This window comes from Leuciscus leuciscus (assembly GCF_965113295.1).
Source record: "Leuciscus leuciscus genome assembly, chromosome: 19".
NCBI classification, from domain to species: domain Eukaryota; kingdom Metazoa; phylum Chordata; class Actinopteri; order Cypriniformes; family Leuciscidae; genus Leuciscus; species Leuciscus leuciscus.
In genome coordinates this window covers 31,706,328-31,722,823 of record NC_138743.1, presented here as the reverse complement: position 1 = coordinate 31,722,823, position 16,496 = coordinate 31,706,328, and the positions used below count along the sequence as shown (strand labels likewise).

The 16,496-nt window shown below is 38.2% G+C and overlaps 1 protein-coding gene across 1 annotated transcript; it reads right to left on the bottom strand.

Annotated features, from left to right (window-relative positions):
• Nucleotides 1–30: 30 nt before the first annotated feature.
• On the bottom strand, nt 31–16,291 carry ywhaqa (tyrosine 3-monooxygenase/tryptophan 5-monooxygenase activation protein, theta polypeptide a). Its single transcript, XM_082148410.1, has 6 exons — nt 16,149–16,291; nt 15,042–15,466; nt 5,463–5,586; nt 3,497–3,660; nt 1,270–1,365; nt 31–1,113 (listed from the first exon to the last, which is right to left on the bottom strand). Exons 2-6 carry the CDS (start codon nt 15,333–15,335, stop codon nt 1,054–1,056), a joined length of 738 nt encoding a protein of 245 aa, XP_082004536.1. The 5' UTR covers nt 15,336–15,466; nt 16,149–16,291; the 3' UTR covers nt 31–1,053.
• Nucleotides 16,292–16,496: the final 205 nt, after the last annotated feature.

Here is a 16,496-nt window from a genome sequence, read left to right as displayed (position 1 = left end):
TGAGATAAAACAAATTTCAAGACAAAACTGTATGGTTTATAAAATGGTCATTTTAATTCAGGTTACATAGCTGTTATGTAGGGCTTGTACATTTTCACAAGGCTTTGGGGGACTACAGTCAATGATTAGCAAAAACACAACGGTGGTCCAAATAACTATTGACATCACTTGACAAATCAAACATCCTCTCAACATGTGCATAAACCTGCAATGAAAAAAGTACTTAACCAAACTGTGGAACATGTATGCAGTATTGGTTCCCATTCCAGTGTATATTGAAAAATGGGCATGCATGATATCTTTTTTTTTTAGTTTTTAGTTTTTTTTTATCATCACAAGCCATTGCAAGGTCACACATTAAAGTGAAAACCATAACCAGGCAGGAGTGTTTCGTGACCTTCAAGATGAAGACATGATTCAAATGGTCAATGAAAAGTGCATACTTGGCTGAGCAATGCTAGCTGACTTGGTACATCAGAAAACAGCCTTCTTGCTATCAATACTAAAGCACAGGCCCATTTTAAGCCAACACTATGACAGTCAACAACACATTTATCTCATTCAAGTGTATGTTGATTTCCCTAGAGAGACGTACAAATGGAAGGTGATATAGCAGGACAGGAACTAGCCATGCTTGAGGCAAAACGCTCTGCATTTTGTGACCGACACTTCCAATATTTCAGTTTACCAGAATATACACACTAGTCGCTGTCACAATTAAAGGACAATTGTTTTTATGTGAGGCTAATACTTTTCTACAGCAGACACTGCACATAAAGAAGGCCAAAGGACAAAAACACAAAACTGAGGAATGAAGATGTTACTTTAACTTAATATTTACTTTCAGTACAACCACAAGCCAGGTGGTGGAAAATGGAGAGAGAAAAAAAAAACAGACTGATTGGAATTCCCACACTCACAGCTCATTGGTAATGATCATGGGCTTTAACATGGCTAGAATAATCATAAGTGAAACAATAAGGAATGAAGAAGTGTAAAAAGTTGTCTTTATCCAGGATTCTTTCACTTTAATCTGAGGAGAGATGTGGGCGTTTAGTTCTCTCCTCCGTCTCCTCCTTCACCCTCATCTGCAGCGTTGTCAGAGGTCCATAACTGATAAAAAATAAAAAGAGGACAAATGTATGCTTGAATACTGAATATCTATATTTTGCACAATAAATATAAATGATTGTAATATAACTTGTAAAATCTACATTCCACAGTCTCGGAGAAGACTATTTTTTATGTCAGTATGACTCTGTAACTCACTGTGAGGTTGTCTCTAAGCAGCTGCATGATAAGTGTGCTGTCTTTGTACGAGTCTTCGTTCAGTGTATCCAGCTCTGCAATGGCTTCATCAAATGCCTGCAAGCACAAGGCCACAATAAGTTGAGGTATGTGAATGAACAGTCAAGCCCCTGGTATGTGAACCACATGCCTGACGAAATTCAAAGCTTGAGGAAAGTGGAAAAATGTAGTGGGTCAATTTTCAATAGGAATTTTCCCTTCACTGAGTTTAATTAAAGGTGAATAACTTCCACCACCTAAAAGAAAGGTTTTTTTTTTTTAATTCCCAGCTAAAAAGCATATTACAGGTAGTCCAACCCCAAACTCATATTATTGGTCAAGCTAGAAGCTGATTTGTTGGGGGGGGGGGGGGGGGGGGGGGGGGGGGGAATGACCATTAAGAGTTCATCCACAAATAAAAACTCTTTGAAACACAAAAATATTGTTAATGACGCCCGAGATGTTTCTGTTGCTTGAAGAGATATGATCGCTTAATATGATGAACAGATTTAATTTAGGCTAGTAATTACATAAAAACATCACACTAAAACACACCATTGTTTCTCACACATCATGCTCGCACATTTTACCTTCTGTACTTACCAAATGCAATGAGCCACATCTATGCATGTCGATCATGGTTTAGATGTAAATAAAAGCCTAAATTAAATCTGCTCATCAAATAAAGTGATTGTATCTTTTCACAAGACTCGGATTAATAACCTTTTTGGATCTTCACAATTTGAAATACCTGGGGCCTCATTTATAAAACTGTGCGTAGGAACCTTACTAAAAGTGTACGTGCGCCCGAAAGCCAAAAATGGCGTACGCAAAAAAAATATTCAGACTTATAAAACCGTTCGTACGCCAGAACCTGCGCAGAATTCACTTTATAAATCTCAGTCAGCGGAAGATTGTGCGCACAGGCGTCTCCACCCCGAAATAACCATATATGGAGCTTTCAACGCCTAGTTTTACCATGCATACCCTCATCTTCATATCATTTGCATATGATTATTCATCCACGTGATAACGTTTAACGGTACAAGACACATTACATTAATAAAAATAATGTACTTGCCTATCCTTGTCTTGTTTTTGAATACATAAATCAAATAGTGTAAAAAACATCTTTTCCACTGGCCGAATAGTATTTTTAATTGATTTATATTTTTAATGGAAACAGATAGGCCTTGGGCATTATTTGCACGAAACTATTTTCTCAGACAATCTTGTATTATCATGATAAGAAATTATCTCTGTGGTTAAAACATTAAAACACAGCACGCTACAGGAAAAGTGTTCAAAAACATCCACAACAAATATTTCTATTGATTGAATTTGAATATAAAAAATGTTGTAACTTCTCAGTAATGATTTCATGTTTAAGTGTTTAACTCCATTAAATTGAATGGCATATTTAATCTAAATGTTTATATCAGAAGTAAAACATAGTTTAAATCATTATTTTATTTATTTTAAACTGTTGCGTCAGTTTCACTAAACGGTGAACTAAACTAAAAGCACAGGTGGAAGTGGGGAAGAAGAACAAGACGAGGAGGAACGAGAGGAAAACAAAGAAGGGGCTAATGTATCAGAAGATAATGAAGGCATTGAGGAAAAAATAGATGGTGGCAAATCTTTTGTGAAGAAAGAGAGCACAGGAAACTCTGAAAGCGAGGAAATCTTCACGGTATGATATGTTATATACGCACATACCTTTTTATAGCCCATTCATTTAAAAAAATGTGTAAATTCAAAGTATTTGCACCTGGTTAAGAATGCTGATAATGATAATTCAGGTTGATGCAATTTGATTTATTGGGTGATGTAATAGGATAATTTAGAAGTTTTTCATTTTCAATAGTTATTGCTATTTGGGCCAGTTGGTGTCGCCAAAACACATACTCTTCTAAAAGAGTGCGTACGCACGGTCAAGAGCATCCTTACGGTGCGCACTTATTTACGCCAAGTTTATTTTTTATAAATCCCGATATGTGCGTGGAAAAATGCGTACGCATATTTCTATGCCCATTTTGTGCGTACGCAACGTTTATACATCAGGCCCTTGGGACTTTCAATGGAGCCACAGAAACCTCTCAAATTTCATTAAAAACATTAAAAAGAATTTTCATTTTTAGGTAAACTTTTCCTCATAAATCAATGTAGTAAAGAGCAACAGAGTGGTGCGGTCATCTAAAAATCCTACTTGTTTGGCCAGAGCGCAGGCCTGCTCAGGAGAGTTGAGGATCTCATAGAAGAAGACAGAGAAGTTGAGAGCCAGTCCCAGACGGATGGGGTGTGTGGGCTGCATCTCCTTCTTACTGATGTCGAATGCATCCTGGTAGGCGCCTTGAGAGTTGGTTATCGTGTCTGTAGGGACAAAAAATTATTATATATGAAAAATAGTTAGTTAATAGTTATATAATAATAGTTATAAAATAAAAAAAATAACTAACTAGTGGCAATGAGTCCGTGGTTCTGGACAGGAGAGATTTCTTAAAAACCAAGATCTAGGAATGTGGACCTTTAAATCCTTTCATTGGTTGACTTTAGTTTAGTTGTTCATAACCATTATGACTCCTATTTCCCTTTGTCCAAGACAATATTCAAAGGTCCTACTACCCATTCTGAGATGTATAAACTAAAAAATATGATGTCAGTCTAATGTCGTACATCTTTATTTTTAGTATTTTTTAGCGTTTTAGTACGATTTTGTAGTTATTGGGCACCCCTGGAAGTTTGCAGAGACGCCGTAATGAGCCACCGCCCCCTATTTGAGAATCATTGCTTTAAACAGATATTTCACCAAAAACATGAAAATTCTGTCATTGACTCACCTTCATGTTGTTTTAAACCCGTAAGACTTTCAGCCATCTTCAGAACACAAATGAAGATAATGTTAATGAAATCTGAGAGATTTCAGTCCATCCATTGACATTAAACCGCTCAATTCATAATGGATTCATTTTACAATCTCTTTATGAACTTTTTGAAGCGTCAAAGTGGTAGTTGTGTAGACTGTCAATGGAGGGACAGAAATTCAAAAATATCTTAATTTGTGTCCCGAAGATGAACGAGAGTCTTTGTTTGGCGGGTTTATGAGGGTAAGTAAATGACAGAATTAAAATTTTTAGGTGAACTAACCCTTTAAAGCCATTGCTATAGAATGTGTCATATTGTGTCAATATGATGTCATATTGCTTATGCTCCGCCCACAACCACTGACGGACTGTACCGTATTAGCATATTTCCGCCCTCAGCCATTTGTATACAGTCCACCAAGGAAGCACTTTATGTGTCTTGTGTCGACACCCCCCATGTAAGAGAGGGGTGGGGTAAGCAGCTGCTCATTATTTAAAGAGACATGCACCGAAACGGGTCGCTGTGAACAGAGCTGTTTTTGAGGAGGTAAAAAGGGTGTTGTTTTACACAACCATTGAGGAATTTTAACCAAAGTATGTTACAAACCTTACATGAAGACCCTAAAGAATCATGCCCATTTTCCACAAGCTGGTATCCGATGACCCCTTTAAGGCCTTAATTTGTGTAAGGGCAATTTAAGACTTTAAAGTTTAACCTTTTTAAAGTCTCAACTTTATAGTTTGGACATAAACAATAATGTTTACAGTAACAATCAAAATAGAGTAAATCACCTTTTGAAAGTAACGCTTCAAATAAAGATTGTATCAATTGCATCATTACACCAGTAGGTGATGACAAGTGACTGTTAAAAATACATTTGTCATTGAATCATTCATGCAAGAGATTCACTCAAAAATGCTGTAATGAAACAAGTGAAGTCTTTATGAGCGAGTCATTGAACTTAACATACAAAACCAGAGAACATAAATTGAGTAAAAAAAAAAACTGATTAAAGATCAAGATGGTGAAATAGATGCTTGGAAACAAATGCAAAGCAATTAAAAAAAATAAAATAATTTCAAATTAATACAATATTTTTAAATAGACTGCAGCAATTAACATTTTGTCATAAAAAATCTAATGACATTATTTTGTTTAGTTGTCCATTCAGAACCGTGAGAGAATTGTGATCTTTATTTTAAAGAATTCATCCGGAATCCTGGAGTTCTACCAGGTCCTAAATGCATTATTGAGAAAATAACAGGCATATACTCCCTCCCCTTATAGCAGAAATGCATTAAGACACTTACCCTTCCTGTCATCTCCAGAGGCAACCTCTGCAAGATATCTGAAGTAGTCACCCTTCATCTTTAAATAGAAGACTTTGCTCTCAGGATTTGTTGAGTTCTCGATCAAATATTTGCTCAGCAGTCCCTGAGGGTGGGGGAGAGAGAGAGAGACCATGTGTAAGGAAAGACAGATAGAGAGCTTGTTTTATCTACTTTAAACAGAACAGTTACAACTGATGCAAATAACTAAATGAAGGTGAAAATAGCTGCAGTTTTATGGGATTATAAATGCAAAATATCCATTGCAAAAGTATGCACAAAGTCTGTTGTTTTTCATAACCCAAATTCTTCTCCACTCCAGTTAGAGGCAAATACACTGACATTCTGCATCGTCCCCAGTTTACCACATTTTAGGTGTTGGTGGTTCAGTGGGGCTGTTAGACGAACAATGCAAACACACATACACACAACACAACTGAATGGTGCACAGAATGGTGCAGACTTCCTGTGTGACAGCCCAGCCCTCACTGCTCAGCCTGTCATTTTAGATCTGTTGAGCCAACTGTACATGTCCTCAATGTTAAAAAGATGATAAAGAAAAAAAGGAAACTAAAAAGAGAAGAAACAGAAAAATGGAACAAATGGAGAAATGAAAAAGTAAAAGACTGACAGTGCATTTAGTCTAAAGAGTGCAGTCATGACACTCTGGCCCCACATGACCCTATGGTTGCACAGTCAGAGCAGCAGTCACATCACATGTGCTTCCTGATGCCTGATTTAACAGCACGCCTGAGCACTGCAACACACACCCCTCGTCACGGCTCTACGCTTACATTTCTTTTTAGGAGCACAGTAAAAAATTTAGGAGCACCTTGACCAATGACAGAAATTAAACTTCCCATTATGAGGCGATATTTGACTCCTTAAAATGACTTGCCGGGGCAATTTTTTAGCCTTTGTAAAGGCATTTTTTCTAACTTTATTAAATGTGTCCTTTTTAATGTCAAATGTATACATTTATATTCATAGATTGAGCTAGAATAATAAGACGCAATGAGGAAGAATAAGTTACCAAACAAATTAAATCGGTATCAACAAAATTCATCTTTGCACTGCAGAGGTGGCATTGAAGAACAAAGGCTCAGAAGTGGTATGAATGCATTTCAATTCATAATTACAATGTTATGAGATTAGTGTTTTAAATAGAAGGTTTTGAATATAATAATATTAAATTATTTAAATAACTGAAATTATACTTTAAAAATGAAACTAAAACCATCAGTAGGGGGCAGAGAGTCACCGTCTTCGTGACAGAATCATTCATTCAATCGATTCGTTCAAACGGCTGATTCATTCAGGAACAGAGCAAGCAAACTGGTGTTATGAATGGGTCATTGAATCATTGACTCACTAGATTCGTTTGAAAACAGATTCCTTCATAAGTGAAACACCCGTGTTTGCTCGGAGATGCACAGCGGTTCCATTTTCGTTGACGAAATAGAGCAAAATACTGTTCCTAAAATGTAAGTCACTTAATATAAACTTCATGTTTATTGAATTGTTGTATAAAATCAATATAACATTTGCAAACTCCCTTATAATCATTAAAAACATGTCACTCGTCTCAGTTCATCGCGATCTCACAAACGTCCCTTATAATCAATGAAATAGTCTACATTGCACAATGAATCTCTAATTTACATCGTGTCTGTGCTTGGTTATGATAAAGATTGGCAAGCTTGCATAACTCAGGACTGAACAAACCCCAGCGTTTTGAGCCGTGAGTGGGTTTTAACTTAAACGCCTCTGATTGGCCATTGTGTCTCAAGATGTCAACAGATAGCCTATGTCTGTGATTGGCTACATTGCTCTACGCTGCAAAAACACGTTCTCTCATCCCGCTCTCTAGCCTGGCAAGCCAGAACTACATCAAGATGTTAGGTCTGGCAACTCACCATTGACACGGCTCAATCCGAGGGGCGGGATAAACGGCTGTCTTTTAAATTCCCTCTGCACGCAATAGGACAGCGCTTCAACCAACCAGAGCGTTTTCCCAACAGCGGAGCTAACGTTAGTTGATAGATTCAAGTTTTGCCATATCTGGCCGGCAAAACCATAGATATCATATAATGAAGGCTAGATGTCTCGTCCGCGCTGCTGGCCAATGGAGGTCGACGTCCACACACGGCGGCCATCTTACCACAGGGTGCTGACTCGTAACATGGTGCATGTACTTTTAAATAACCATAACTTGCTACATTTTCTACCGATTTTCAAACGGTTTGGTTTGTTATAAACGTCAGAGATGTAGCTATGACACTGCATACATTTGAATAATTATAACAACGGACTTCCATATGAAAGAATTATAGCCACGTTAATAACGTTTGTAAGAAACCAAACCGTGGATTTGTGTGCTTGCTGATCACTCACCTTGATTCACAGCTTCCCTGTGGTAAGATGGCCGCCGGCGATGCCGGAAGTGACTCCGCCGTAAGACATCTAGCCTTTATCATATGATATCTATGGGCAAAACTACGAACACATCTTACTTTAAGAATGACTTAAGTGCCGTTCTTTGCTCTTTTCTCAAAGATAAATGTAACTCCAAGTCCTCTAGAGTCGCGGCCAAAGCCGTTTCGAAAAAAAGTTCGCCAGCAGCAGCCGCCATTCTTTGTTTTCAAGTAACAGGGAACCGTCGCAACTCTATCATCATTATGTTAAGCCCACACCACCTACTCTATACACGATGTGATTGGCCTGACCTAATTTTGTTTTTTCCAGCTCGATAGTCAACAGAGAGTTGCTAGACTGCCCTGGCTGCAAAATAAGTTTTGCTGCCGCTAGGGTGCGTCTAGATTTCTAGGCTACCCGCTCTCCAGAGTGCAAACACAAATGCACACTGGTGCGTTTGCAGAATCTGTTTGGCCAATATGCTGCTATTACTTTCAACTAGAACTGGGCCTGATCAGGTCAGTCGCACTGGTGCTCCTAAATACTTTTTCACAGTCGCATGCAGTAATTGTAATTGCAACAACTGTTCTACATGCACTGTAGAGCCCCGCTCATGACCACACCGCTCAACTCAAATGTTTCAAATGGTTTCCCCAAATTCAACTGAAAATGCCACTTTTTGACTTCTGCAGTCTCTATTCAACCCCCTGAATAGACTCCCTCAAAACAGCACAAATCTGTAAAACAGGTGTTGTCTCAAGCACACCTGATGCAACTAATCAAGAGCTTCATTAGTTGCATCAGGTGTGCTTAAGCTAGAACACATGAAATATCAGAACTGGCTGGGTTTGTTGAGTGTCAAGTTTGACTGCATGTTAGAAATATGGCAAAAGAAATGGTCAAAAGAATGGTCCAAAAGTTAAGATAAGATATATTAAATATTACTTTTATAAAGCTTGAATGATCGGGTTTGTGTCGGCCAATCATAATTAAAAAAATTATTAGAGTGTTCCTACTTCCTACCAAGTATAAAGTGTCTAAATATGAGCCCAGAAGAGTAACTCACTGTTGAGGGAATAAAGGTAACTTTGGGTGTTACCCAAAGTGAAACCACATATAGGCAAATCTTGCATAAACCAAAAACACATTTAGAAACTACCGTATGCTACTATGACCTGATTGAGGTAAAGCTTAGATTTTCTATTAATATAATACCTGCGATGACAAAGCAGAATTTTCAGCAGCCATTATTCTAGTCTTCAGTGTAACATGAACCCTTTAGAAATTATTCTAATATGCTGATTTGTTGCTCAAAACACATTCCTTCTAATTATCAATGTTGAAAACAGTTGTGCTGCTTAAAAGATTTGTAGAAACTGTGATACATTTTTCCAGGATTCTTTGAAAAACAGAAAGTTCAAAAGAACATAAATGTTTTTACTGGCTCTTTTGATCAATTTAATGTGTCCTTGCTGAATAAAAGTATACATTTCTTTCAAAATAAACAACAACAAAAAACCCACTTTTGAACAGAAGTCTATTTTATGCAAACTACCACATTCAGATATGCCATCAGTTCATTCCAGCAATCAGATATCAATGGGACAGTCCTACAGGAACCCTCAAAAAACTATGTAATATTAGGAAGGATAAAACAAAAAATGAATGCATTTTCAATCTCCTAATGCAAGTTAAAGTTGTTTAAACGTCAGTGTTTACTGCCAGCTGTTAACAGCAAATAAAATTAAAAGGCCAAATGTCCGTTAAGCAAGCGTGACATTTTACCCCCACTGAACACATTCATAAGTCTAACAGACGATCAGCACATATCTAATGTCAATGAAGCCAGGGATCACTTTCCTGTTTACCATCCAGTAATCCAGCTGGTACCACCTTAAGAAAAGGAACTGGAACAGGATTTGATTAGAGCAGTGAATTTATGCAGCCATGGCATGAACACTTCAGACCAGCTGAAGAATGAAAAAGAACTGATCACGAGTTCCTTGCAAAGTGTAGCGACAGTCAGAGACATTTTACATGAAGAGATCTGATGCATCTTTATGAGCAATCTGTGGAAATCTGCTGATGAAACTAGCGTGACAGTTAGACAGATGATAAGACTAAGTTGCATTACAGCAAAACAGGAAACAAACAGGTAGTCATTTCCCCTGGAGGTTGAGTGCCTTCTTCAAGGGCAAAATGGTGAAAGGTCATGGCTTGTTATTTGTATTGCTTGAACAAGCAGCGTTCAAGCCACACCATTCACATTAAAACACACTGAAATAGAAATCAGTCCCTCTGTTTTGATTTAAAAGTTGTTTGAGAGATTTATTTTAGCGTTACTTGTGTACTATTATAGTAGTTAATTTTTGTATTTTCAGTTTTTATTTTAATTTCAGTTTACGTTTTAGTAACTTAGTTTTGGTATGCACATGACGTTAGCCTGGCAAGCCCTACATCAAGATTTTAGGTCTGGCAACTCACCATTGGCACGGCTCAATCCGAGGGGCGGGATAAACGGTTGTCTTTCAAATTCCCTTTGCACGCATTAGGACAGCGCTACAACCAACCAGAGCGTTTTCCCACCAGCAGAGCTAGTTGATAGATTAAACTTTTGCCGTATCTGGTCTGCCAAACTACGAACACATCTTCCTTTTTTAAGAATGACTTAAGTGCCGTTTTTTGTTCTTTTCTCAAAGAAAAGCTTAACTCCAAGTCCTCCAGAGCCGATTCGAAAGACCGCCGTTCGCCAGCAGCAGCAACTCTTCTTTGTTTTCAAGTAGCAGGGAATTCACACGGAACCGCCACAACTCTGTCGTCATTATGTTAAGCCCGCCCACCTGATTTGATTGGCCTGACTAGAGTTTGGTTTTTCCAGCTCAAAAGTCAGCGGAGAGTTGCTAGACTACCCTGGCTGCAAAATAAATTTGTTCTGCCGCTAGGGTGCGTCTAGATTTCAAGGCTAACATGACGTCACAGTAGGTGGGAATCACTACGTTCACACCCTGAAGTGTTATATGCTGAGCGGCAGCGTTGGTGTGCAGCTTGAAGGACGCGAAAAACACAAAATCGCATCTAAAATGGGAAAGAGCTTTGTGATTTATTAAAAACCATCCATTACGATGAGCCTTGTGTTCTACAGAGGTGGATGGTTAGGTAATGTCCTTACAAAGCAAAACTCTGTATCATCTGCCTGATGGTAACAGTTGAGTTATCCAGATATCTTTTTAAAGTTTCAACAAAACATACTGAAACAACCTGAAAATCCATTGATGTCCTCATCACTTTTATCCCATCTGTCAAGTCAAGTCAAATTTAATTAGCGCTTTGCAATACACAGTTTCCGAGCAGCTTTACAGAATGTCATAATGTTGTCTCTATAATGCCTTAGTGCTTTAACAAGTTTTAGCGCTGGGCGGTATGACAATATATCAATGATATATGTGCTCATCCGGATTTAGATCTACCTAAATTGTATTTATAGTATTGTAGTAGATAAAAGCGTTAACAGGGTTTGCTTTATGCTTTTCCCCATCATTGAAATCCATGGACCACTGGTTCTTTTGTAAGTCGTAAAGAACACTTGAGTCCAATTGCCTTTAATTTAAGAAGATAATTGTTTGTTTTACTCTTGATTTTGCAGTTTCTCCTATTAAATCCAGTCATGTTGCAGGATGTTGTGCCCCTAAATCCAGCTGAGGGGGCATGTTCTGGTGGGAAATTTGTCAATGCATACCCTCTATATAAAAAAAAATATATATATATATATATATATATATATATATATAGCATGATTTAATTCAATTTAATTATTTAATATTTTTATATTGCTTTCATTTTTGTAAAATTTACATTTGAGTTTTAGTAACTGCAGTAGTATTTAAACTCATTTTATCTCAGCTAGTTGCTAGACAGTATTTCTCATTTTCGTTTAAGTTTATCTAGTAATTATAATTTATTTAGCATTATTTCATTATTATTAATAGTAAAAAAACTTTAAAAAAACAGTGATTTACATACATACTATTATGTATTAACCTTATAGAAAAAAAAATAGAAAAAAAATGTCCTTTCCCTTTGAAACATCACTTATCAGGCTTATGCTACTCTGAAAAATACCTGAACTTCGTATTTTGAGCACTTCTTGCGTTGTTGTTGCTTTTGCCTCTTTATGATGACTCGCTGAACTTTGTCCTAATTTGTAAGTCGCTTTGGACAAAGGCGTCTGCTAAATGACTAAATGTAAATGTACATACTAGCTACTTTTGAATTGCAAACAATGGACAAAGACCCATTTGCAGTCACATGGTGTAGTTACAGAATCTACCAGCAGGGGCAAACTGGGCCATGCTAAACAGCCAATCCTTGACCCCACAATAGCAACCCTTTAGACAATGAGTCATGCCCTTTACCTCCCTGTGTGTCAGCGGCCCCTGACCTTCCTGTCTTCACGCACTCTCCTTTCTCTGTTTGACAGGAAACCAGCTCTTTTAATGCCCTTCCTCCCGTTCTCTTCAGCATAAAGAGATTCAGAGAAAACAGTGGCTGACATGATGATGTGCACGTCCATTTCCTGCCAGACTGTGCGCCATATAGCCTACAGTACTATGCATACACACAATCGCTCACCCATTACAGGATGAGCGCCCTCATGTTACGGATGCCCCTCCACGCAGACGGATTAGCAAGACACAATCCTGAAATGAACCGCGCTATTAAAAAACCGAGCACACTACAACAGTCAACTGCAAGGCAATGCATCGCCACGGAAACTGTCTTAACGGCTACTTTTAGCAGCTGAGGTCATTTGTTTCTAACCACAACTATTTTTCTATCTGCAGCATGTGACAACTGCAAAAGACCTGCGAGAGAAAGATGAAGAAAATGTAAGCTGGAGGCCCATCAGCAAAACTCTCATGATCAAGAAAAAGCTGCTGAATTATTTGCTCCTTTCAAGCTGGTTTAACAGACGAACCTTTATAATATACAGCCCAGCTTGAGTTTAAGTCAAAAAGTCAGAGGTTGCACAACAAAATTATCATTATCCACTACTATGATGGCCTGGGTTGAACATTTTCAATCATGCCCTACCCCAATCCTGTTTATCCGTCAGTAAATTAGTGTAACACTTGGTATTTCTAATGAACAAGAACTTCTGATCTTTTTGGTCTTGTCAAATGCTCTGTTTGCAGGTTCTTTCTTTTTTAAATTCTGCGCTCTCACAATATAAAAGACAACACTTTCACTCTTGTGATCTGGTCACCTGATTTAATGAACAATAACCCATTAATTATTGCATTGGAATCTTAAGGTTTTCTCAAGAAATCTATACTCATGTCTCGAAAGTAAGGAAATGCAAAAATTTCTCAAAATGACAAAGCATTTTAAAGAGTTTGGTCACCATAAAATATTTTCTCACTTATGTCATTCTACATATACATGACTGACTTTATTCTGTGGAAAACAAAAGAAGCTACTTTGGTATGAAACAACACTGGATCCCATTGACTTTCAATGTATGGATGAAAAAAATAATAATAATTGTGTTCCACAGAGGAAGAAAAAAAGTCAGAAAAGGTTCAGAATAACATGAGGGTGCACAAATGAAAACAAAATTATTTTAAGGTGAACTCTCTCTTTAAATGATCTGTCGGTCTGTCAATGTCATCACATGACATGAATGGCCTTGTCTGTGCTGCAGCAGAATTTCAACAAGTTTGATTAGATGACTGGGCTACCAGGGGAGTGACAGTGGGAATCCAATAGTGATGACACAGAACCTCCCTGTCAAACCCTGTGGGAGAGGAGGAAGAAAGATGCTGTACTTCTGCCTGCAATAGCCTACATATCGATTGTGAGAAGCTAAAGGCTTGGTTCTTGCTCTCTGCACCACTGTTCAGAGGAATCAATTCTCTAATAGTTCCATGAGAGCCTCTTACAACAAGAGCACTGTGATGAGGTGCCAAGCTATACACTGGAACACTGTATGCAGCTGTTTTCGCCTCAAAATGTCCCATGGCTCAAACACAGCACTCCTTTCAAGATGAATTCGATTCTTCTTAATTCAATGAGGTTGGGGGGTACATAACCACTGGGTTCAATACTTGTCTGTCATGTACTGCCAGCGATGACACTGCTAACAGTGACAGATCCCTGCTGGTGCTCAAAACCAGTTCCATATCATCACTAAACCTTAAAGGCTCCATATGCATATCCATATATAATGATGGTCCATATGTAATACTGATGCATAGCAAAAATAAATAAATATAAAAACCAAAAAAATCATTAAAAATAGCATATAAAATAATACAATGAAATCATAATTTACTGTTCTTGTATTTTATGGAATATTGCAGTATTTATTATCCATGCAATTCATATGATCTTGCAATGACAGCTCTTCTCTTCTTTGATGACGCGTTTGCTGGCACGAGGGAGGGAGGGAGGGACAATAACCTTTTTCTTCCAGCAACCTGCTTAAAACTAACTTTTAAACTTGCTTTAAACCAACTTTAAAGTCGGCATGAAACCGATACAATAGTCTTTTCTTCCTTATTGTGATTTTCTCAAATGAAGCTCAAATATGAAAAATGTAGGGCAGGACTTGATTGTGCCCTTCATAAATTGATTGGATCGTTGTCATTTGCTATTGCTGCGAATCTCATTATGCAAGTGACAGGTTGTCCCACCCTCGCTCCGAAAAACGTCATCAGAGAAGAGATGTCATTGGAAGTTAATTCACTTATTAGAAAATGATGTGCGCAGATAAATAATTCATAATAAATACTGCAATATTCCATTAAAAAAAATAAGAAATACAAATTTTGATTTCATGGTGACTTTAAGTGTAAAGTCACTTTTATCAGTGTCAAAATTTAGTATACTTAGCATTTAGTCAGCATTGAGTGTATACAGCATTTCATATATAGACAGATTAGCAAATATAGAGGCAGTATGAATTAAATACATATTGAGCCAGTATAGATCTAGTCAATACAGAGTCAGTATTGAGTAGTATAGTTCAGATATTGTGACTACAGTATAGCCGTTATATTTACCTATCATAGAGATTCAGTAGTTAGGACATAGCCAATATGGAGTACATTCAGTATAGTATACAAGCATTAAAGAGCACAGCCTTACCAACACCTCGTTGCAAATGTCGCGTAATTCGCCCTCCACCTTCTCCCTGTACTCCTTCACCATCTGAAGCTTCTTGTCGTTGCCCTCGGTTTTCTGTTCAATACTGGAGATAACCCTCCAGGCCGACCTCCGGGCCCCGACGACGTTCTTGTAGGCGACGGAGAGCAGGTTCCTCTCCTCGTTGGTGAGCTCGGCTCCCTGCTCCGTCACCTGCTTCATGCACGCCGCCATGTCATCATAGCGCTCCGCCTGCTCCGCCAGCTTGGCTTTCTGAATCAGCTCCGTCTTATCCATGATTTAATCGCACCGTTTAAACTCCGGGAAATGAGTCCGGCAAAGTGGGAAGGGAGAGAAAAACAGTGTGTAAAGGGGGAAAGGAGAAGCTGGCTGGCCGAAGCAGTTAGGGTGAAGTGATCCAGGAGCACCTGAGGATAAAATATGACAGTTTTAATCAATCACATGTTCAGAAACGGACATAGCGATTTGTTTAGATGTGCAAATAACGTATTTTAAAATATTTCACACAAAGACGTGTTATGCTATACACGATACATATTTTATATCTTTAACATGTCAATTTAAATCACATGAAGAGGATTAGAGGAAAACTGTCCTGTTAACCTCTTTATTTAATTCACAAAATAAATAGCATATAGAGGTTTAATATTTAAATAAATTTCGCCTGTTCTGGTTACTCACGCTTATCTAATCTAATACTGTCCATTAACCAGCCGATGGCTAACTAACCGAACGTTACTACTAATGGACCACGACGAGCGCCACGATTTCGTGTCACTTCCAGCAAACCTGCCCCGCTGTTCGCGAAGATATTTTAAACATCGTTCAACATAAGTAATGTCAATACATATCAAATATTTGCATTGGCTTTTAATAAAGCCCAGTTCACCTGATAGCGCGTGTAATTGATTTGGTTAGCTTGTGACAGCTAACGACTGCACTCGTCTTGTCTGACAGGGCTTGTCTGAGTTTTACAAAATAACGCCTGGCTGCAAACGCTTAGGTCAAACATGATCAAATTCGTTATATAACTGGAGTAAGGAATAATGTACGACAAGGCAACAAAAAAAGATAAGAAATGTTTCCCACCTTGAAGAACGGTACCAATCAGCTACTCCGCGAAAGCTATATCCGCTTTGGGAGAAAAGATTCCCCTTCCCCTCAACCAAACTGAAAGGGGGCGTGGCTCTTTGAACGCGAGTCCAATCATGTCTTAGATTTCTCATGCATTTTAGCGTAGGTCAAGCTAAATTGACCAATGGCCGATAAAATATTGAAATAAAGGCGGGAGTAGAGGAGGTTCACTCTGAGACCATGGAGTTAACGTGAGAGGACGTCATCATCACGATGCGTACACGACCCCCCGATTCTTGTGCACTCAGCGGGCGTGGTAGTAAGATCATTAATTCGGAAAATTAATGATGTGCAAATGTTTCA